The 7223-nt window shown below is 41.6% G+C and overlaps 1 protein-coding gene across 1 annotated transcript; it reads right to left on the bottom strand.

Annotated features, from left to right (window-relative positions):
• Positions 1-1252: 1252 nt before the first annotated feature.
• HBE1 (hemoglobin subunit epsilon 1) lies at positions 1253-2814 on the bottom strand. Its single transcript, XM_040461365.1, has 3 exons — positions 2661-2814; positions 2315-2537; positions 1253-1513 (listed from the first exon to the last, which is right to left on the bottom strand). Exons 1-3 carry the CDS (start codon positions 2750-2752, stop codon positions 1385-1387), a joined length of 444 nt encoding a protein of 147 aa, XP_040317299.1. The 5' UTR covers positions 2753-2814; the 3' UTR covers positions 1253-1384.
• Between the last annotated feature and the right edge of the window lie 4409 nt (positions 2815-7223).

Here is a 7223-nt window from a genome sequence, read left to right as displayed (position 1 = left end):
AATGAAATACCTAACTGCTATGAGAGTTTGACTCAAGGCCTGAAGGTCTAGACTCCCTAAGTAAAATAACAACGACTCCCTCAAGAGTCATTCAGTTCTTGCCACTCCCACACAGGGGTCCCCAAGGTAGTGCACAGCCTCTTGTTAGATCCCCCAGGGCTGGGAGATTTCAGTCATTCCCTACCACCTCCTTCCTTCTCATCCACCCCAGCCAATCAGACACCGTTTCTTCCTCACTCAACCTCTGCTCCTCCTTCATGTTCTGCAGATCTCTCTGCTTTTCTTGGGTTTAGGCCATGAATTAGCATCTACATCTAATCTGCAATTTGGAATTCATTTTGTGTTCATTAAGCTGATAGCTTCCCCCCACCCCGACTCCTATTCCTTGAGTCATTATAGTTCTAAGGATATTTATTGTTTACTCTTGCCAAAAACATAGTAATAGTTTTTATTTTTATAATCAAAGCCTTGGATTATCTAGTCTTTCCTAATACTCTATTTTACTGTCTCCTCTACTTCCAGAAAGCCTTTTCCTGCAAGAAATTAGCTCAAGCCCTAATTTACTGGTTTTAGACTATGAACCTTTGTTATTATCTCATCTGCTACATGAAGCCTTGGCCATTCTTCTCTCCCCCGAATTCATATAATATCCTAATGCCAGCTTTATTTTAGCATATGTTATGTTTGATTATAAAATAATGCACAGTGATTTCCCACTGTGGCTCCCCACTGAGACTATGCAACACTTTGGGAAAGAACAGACTTTTGTTGGTTAATGGACATTTTTCTGGAAAACTCCGAGCCATCCCTCAATTCATCCTCTTATGTCCAATGCAGGCTCACATGACATATGTATGATAAGTCAGCTGATTCAAAATATACATTAAAGCAAATTGAAAAAGTAACCCTAGCCGAGACCTTAGATCCATGCAAAGTTTTTAAAGCTGAACCCTGACACGCACCACGAATCTATCTTGATTTCTTCTGAGGCACTTCTTAGCATCTCCTTTATTCGCCTTTACTGTAAGTTTCCGCCACACTCTCCTGTAAATCCCTGTTCGCTTAATTAACCCTTTCCCCAACCCAGACAATTTCTTCCCCATCCTACCATACACCCAGACCTTCTAGAATTCTCCCATAATACCCATCTTCCTTTGATGAGTCCCTACACACTTCCCAAATGAGCTCTCATTTCTCCCTATGTCTCACCTCACCCCTCAGCCAATGAGTGAAAGACGCAGAAAACACAGTATTCATTTATGATGACTGAATAGAATGAACTTTATTAAACAGAAGCTGTGCTCTCAAGGCCAAACGCAAGTCCCCATATGCAGAAGGAGGGCCCTGGGGACACAAAAGAGCACTGTTGAACTGGAAGGAAGACTCAGTGGTACTTGTGGGCCAGAGCAGTGGCAACACCAGCCACCAGCTTCTGCCACATGGCCTGCATATCAGGGGTGAATTCCTTGCCAAAATGAGAAGCCAGAATGATCACCAGTACGTTGCCCAGGAGCTTTTAGGTGAAAGACAAAATGAAAAAGAGGCACACTGAGTACAATTTTTCGAAAAGAATTGCAGAAAAAGTGGTTCAATACCTACAGTCCCTGCCAACTCCATACCTTAAACTACTTCAAGGGCTGTGTCCGCACGAAATCAGATAAGCTAGTCCCTAAATTCAATTTAATGTGTATGAGCTCTCCATTCAACACCCTACCCACCTCTATCTCCATCCTCTTGCATCTCACCATTTTTATTTGCATCTCTCCCTCCCTCTTATCTACAAGTTGTCTAATTCCTGTAACAACAGGATTTTAGGGTGGCATGGGTTCTCACAGTGAGTTTATTTAAAGTCTCCAATCAGGACAGGGACAAGTCTCCACTTGGTAACAATACTGACAGGTAATAGGATATCTTTTAGAGAAGTTGTTGTATTTTCTGTGTGACAATCTGTCCAAAACTCCCCCCACCCCAAATCTCTCCCCACGCTTCAGTCATCAGAAACCATGTAAAATAAGACATTCTTCCTTCCTGGAGACAGAACTTTATCAAATGCCAAATTCCATTCCTCCTTGAACAAGTCTTCTTTTCTCTGATGTCGTTTCAGTTCTGACAAAAGTTCTTGAGAAGTTTTAAGCAAACCCTGGCCGCTAGTAGGCCTTTACTGTCACTAGTCCTGAGTCAAGGTAGTCCTGGTCATGCCCTTTGGCGGTCTGTCCTTCTAACACCAAATTTGACCCATTATTTCTGAAATTCTTGTTAGTCTATCTCAAAGTAGAAAGTATAAAAAGAGCACATGAACATTTCCTGAACTCACCCTGAAGTTCTCGGGATCCACGTGCAGCTTGTCACAGTGCAGCTCACTAAGCTTAGCGAAGGCGCCCTTGAGGTTGTCCATGTTCTTAATAGCATCACCAAAGGAGGTCAGCACCTTCTTGCCATGGGCCTTGACCTTGGGGTTACCCATTATGGCAGAAGTAGAAGACAGGTTGCCAAAGTTGTCAAAGAATCTCTGGGTCCAGGGGTAAACAACCAGGAGCCTATGTGACGGGACCATAGCAGGTGGAAAATCAGAGACTTTCAAAGCTCTTGAGGAATTTCCCAGGCAAGTGGCCAGGCTCATATTCACCATTCTTTCCCATGCATTGAAACCCAGTGCCTACCTGCCCAGGGCTTCGCCTCCAGCCTCTTCCACATTCACTTTGCCCCACAGGCTAGTGATGGCAGCCTTCTCCTCAGCTGTAAAATGCACCATGATGTCAGATCTGGGAACTTACAGGCGATCAGAGAGAGAAGCGGGTATGTGCTGCTGTTGGAAAGGGTCACCTTTTATTCTTTACTGCTGACCTTCTGGCCCCTTGTTCCTCCTAGTTCTTTGAAATCATTGGTCAAGGCTGAGCTGTGTCCCTCAGGGGTGGAGTCAGATCAGGAAAGGGTCAGCAGTGAAGAATGCACACTGAACTTGTGATAATGTGTGTTGTTCCTGAGGCATTGGTTCCTCCTCTGTCCTCAACACAATTTTCCATTTCCTTTTCTCTCTCCATGTGATCCTCCAAAATGACATCCACCTCTCCCTTTCTTCTTCTTCAAGAAAGACATGTAGAGAGGAGCTAAGCCCAAGATAGGGAAATGATTCTAGCCAGACAGTTTTAATATTTGGGTTAAAGATGGTGACAGGGACAAGAACAGAGTGAAGAAAAAAATACAACTGTTGACACAGAATCTCAGCCAGTTTTAACTCAGTTGAGGAGTGGATTATAACAAAGCCTCTGGTTCTTAGTTTTCTAAAGCTGACAAAACATACACATGGTTACTTCATGAAGCTGAATGGAGTAACAAGGGATCCACAATATGACTAAGACTTCAATCCCAAAGTACAATACCCAAGGGTAATTTCGTAGAAAGAATAGACAGAATGAACTTACATCCTGTGCTTCCCGGGAATCCTCTCTCTGTCCTTTTCTCTGTGACTTCAGGGGAAAATGGCTATTTTGAGGAGATTTCCCTGAACTCTCGTTTTCATTTTCTGCCCTACTTACACTTCTTTAATTGGTGAGACAGATAAGGAGTCTGCAATGATTTAAAACCAGGGCTTGTGATCAAACTGACGAATGAATAGATTAATCAGGCTAGGATTTGGAGTAGGTTTAATGTTTGCTGCGGCCATAGGTGTCAGAGGCTTCAGATGCCTCTAGTGTCCTTTTGTTTGCCTGTTTGTTTGTTTGCTGATGCCACTCCTATCTTTGGGCTTCCCTAAACTCTCATCATGAAACAGAGTGTGCACCTTGCAACTTCTTCGGCTGCAATCCACGGTTGTTATTCTGGAGTCCTGTTGATAGGGTGGTAAAGAACGTTGGAGAAGAAGCATTCTCTAATTGCATAATCCAGTTTCAATCTTTAATGGACCAGTGTGCCTGGGCTGTGATTTTTACAGCTTTCCCCTCTGAAAAAAAGTCAGGAAAACCTCCCTGGGCTAGATTATATGGTTTAGGATGACAAGATTCTAGGTCAAGAGAGAAGATATTTTATCACTAAAGGAGAAGACCAGTGAATGGACAAGAAAGAGCTACTCAGTGAAGAATAGCCCTGGGTGAATAAGAAATTCATTATCAATAGAGATAGGGCTCTAAGTTCCCGAGGCAAATTTTTTACAGATCTAGTGTGAGGACAGTGACCCTTTCCTTAGACCTTGGGTATGAGGATTATACATTGCCATAGCCCAGGGAATAAGAACTAGGCCTCTTAATACCAAGAGTTTGGGAAACATGCCTTTCTCTGAAGCAGACAGTATGAATACATTCACCCTCCTCCTGATTCAGTGTAGACGCCAGTCTTTTCTTAAATTCAGAGTATGGGATTGATCTTCACCCTCTTGCCTCATGCTCACTGCAGGACCCATATCTCATCCTCTATGAGGGCCTTTGGGAAAGATCTGGCTTGTCTCCAGGGATCTGGCCCACCTATGCTCTCTTACTACTAATAGCTGTGGGGAAAGGTTTCAGGAAAGATGACAGGATTGAAAGAGGGGATATCTGTAGTTCAGTGTAAGGCTTATAAATTCGGATTCTGGAGTCAGGTAGGCTGAATGTAGTCTCATTACTGCTTGGGTGTTGGTTGATTCAAACTAAATTATCTCAGCTGCTCATTTTGAAGCATTTTACTCATTTCTCCTATGAAACATCATGATTATTATCTCCCTTTCCTGGAAAAAAAAGTATAGAGATAAGTGATATTATTATCCAGATAGATAAGAAAGATTAAATCATCAAAAAGCAAACAATAAGAATATTTATTACATATAAAATTAAAGTCAATAAAGTAAAAAAAAAAACATGTTATGTCTTAAGGTATTTAAATTTAAAGGATTTTTAAAAAGAAATTCCAAAATTTGACCAACATTAATTCCTGCCTCTTATGTGTTCTGTAGCACTTGTGTTTTTAGAAGCTCTGTGCAGGATTTTAAGAAATTTAAGATGCCTCTTTTCAGGAAGGAAAAGTAAAATATTTTCTTAAATCTTGGTAATTAATTTATCACATGTATAAATCCTATGAGTCAAATATTATATGTGTAGGTGCTATTAATGTGAATTGTATAGATTACGCTGTTGGTAGGTAAACTAGGTCTTTGGCCCCACTGCATGTTTTTTCATAGTATTATCTGAGAAAAATTACTTCAAACGTTATTCTTCACCACAATTTTTTTTTATTTTTAATTTTAAAAGTGGAGAATCATAGTCAGGGTTTATAAACCACTGAAGGCACAAAAAGCTATGTACAATTCTTTTTTTTAATGTTTATTTATTTATTTTGAAAAAGAGAGAGAGATAGAGTGTGAGCAGAGGACGGGCAGAGACAGAAGGAGAGAGAATCCCAAGCAGGCTCTGCACTGTTAGCATAAAGCCAGAAGTGGGGCTTGAGCCCATGAACCATGAGATCATGATCTGAGCTGAAACCAAGAGGTAGATGCTTAGCCAACTGAGCCACCCAGGCCCCCTGTGTAGGACTCTTTATTAGAGAAGTTATCAGTTAGTCTGCTTCCATTAGGCATCTGAATTTATATTCTCATTACATAAGTAGACGGTTTCCATCAAAGGCTCTAGGAGGTGTTGCATCAGCCTAGAATACACTGGTTACCATGAGTAGCAGCAGATTCTTGTGGTTGCCATGAAGGATGCCAGTGAACAGTTTTTGGTCACTGAAAGAATGAGAGAAAAGACCACACTGACATCAGGCAACACTGCTGGTTTCTAAGTCCCTTGCCTCCTTGGCACCTCTCTCACAAAGCCTGTGGGTGAGTCAACCAGAGCTGGGTTGCATTTTCAGAGTGATTTCTCCCCGTTGGCAGCTTACAACATGGACTGATGAGGGAGCATAAGGCCGCAACCAATCCCCCTCCCACCCCCACCAGGTGGGATATGTGTGGTATTCCTCAGGTACTTCTGGCTGCCCAAGAACAAAGAAAAGGGGAAAAACAAATGGTTTGCAGATAGAGATCATAGTCCCGCAGGACCTAAGTCTCCATCATCTCTCCATAGCGATGTGGAAAACAAAGGCAGGACATGGCAGATAGAACTAAATTTCCTTATAACCTGCAGCCCATTGACAAATACTTGAGACAGGCTGAGTAAAATGTTTCCCCAGGAACTCCTTACTGTCTTAATGTTAATGCTTTGCTAGAGAGAAAAACAACCCTAGCTTGACAATAGCCAGGCCTCCAGTATCCTGTGAGTCTTCTTTAGCATATGAAAATCTCACTGGAAATTTCCCTGAACTTTACTTCCCCTGACCCCATAGTATATAACCAGTCTCTCCTCTTGGTCCCAGGGCACCTCTTCCTGCCATGGGTCCTGTCTCTGTGTGTTTCAATAAAATCATCTTTTTGCACCAAAGATGTCTTCAAGAATTCTTTCTTAGTCATTGGCTCCGGACCCCATGAACCCCACTATTACCCACTATTACAAAACCTCATCACGGACATCGGTGGCTTGACTGGCCTCTGGGATCACTGTGCCTCGGGCATAGCCAGAGATATGTGTGGATGTTAAATAAGCAAGAGGAAGAGGAAATGGAAACCAGAACCAGCCAGTTATTGCACACTTTTCTACATGATGGACCTTGAAGGTTAAAGCTGGAATCTGACAGTTTAGATAAGTCATAAATTTCCCATTTCCTCTGAAATGTAGCTTTATTTTCCTGCTTTCCTTGATGCTTTCGACCTTGAGTAAAGTTCCTTCATTTATTTTCGTGATTTATTTTCAAAAGCAGGAAATCCCTGTTCTTTTTCTTGTTTATCACAAATAATATTGCCTAATGGATTCTATGAACTAAGAAAAACAAGGAAAAAAATACTCTGAAGGAATAACACTCTGATTAGAACCAGTGTTTTCTAATCTTTTTTCCCTTCAGTTTATTGCACCACATGGGTGATTGGTTCATAGTCCAAGGCTCTGACCCAAGACCTAAGTCAAGTAGTGGTTTATAAACTTTCTCAAGTATAGTACCTCTGAAGCATGCATAGACCCAGTATTTAGGTTCTACCTAGGGTTGATTCAAATGTGGCTCTTCTAGGTATAAGGCTTAGTATCTTATATACAGAAGTGATGGAAAAGATCCAGTACTATGGTAAGATTCCATGTCTGCTGCTAGAAGATTGGGAAGTTCCTGACTTGGTGACTTTTGAATTCTAAAAAACAGTTAATGATTGTTTAAGTTAGACATGCTATCTT

The sequence above is a fragment of the Herpailurus yagouaroundi genome, unplaced genomic scaffold (genome assembly GCF_014898765.1).
Source record: "Herpailurus yagouaroundi ecotype Mexico unplaced genomic scaffold, PumYag 255, whole genome shotgun sequence".
Classification (NCBI taxonomy): Eukaryota; Metazoa; Chordata; class Mammalia; order Carnivora; family Felidae; genus Herpailurus; species Herpailurus yagouaroundi.
This window is presented reverse-complemented; position numbering and strand designations above follow the sequence as displayed.

Bases quoted from the DNA above. Each gene is read 5' to 3' on its own strand.
- HBE1 (XM_040461365.1), bottom strand. From the start codon at position 2,752: ATGGTGCATTTTACAGCTGAGGAGAAGGCTGCCATCACTAGCCTGTGG. The intron at 2,538-2,660 runs GTAGGCACTGGG...CCCGTCACATAG, and splicing joins GGAGGCGAAGCCCTGGGCAG to GCTCCTGGTTGTTTACCCCT. The intron at 1,514-2,314 runs GTGAGTTCAGGA...TTCACCTAAAAG, and splicing joins TGGATCCCGAGAACTTCAGG to CTCCTGGGCAACGTACTGGT.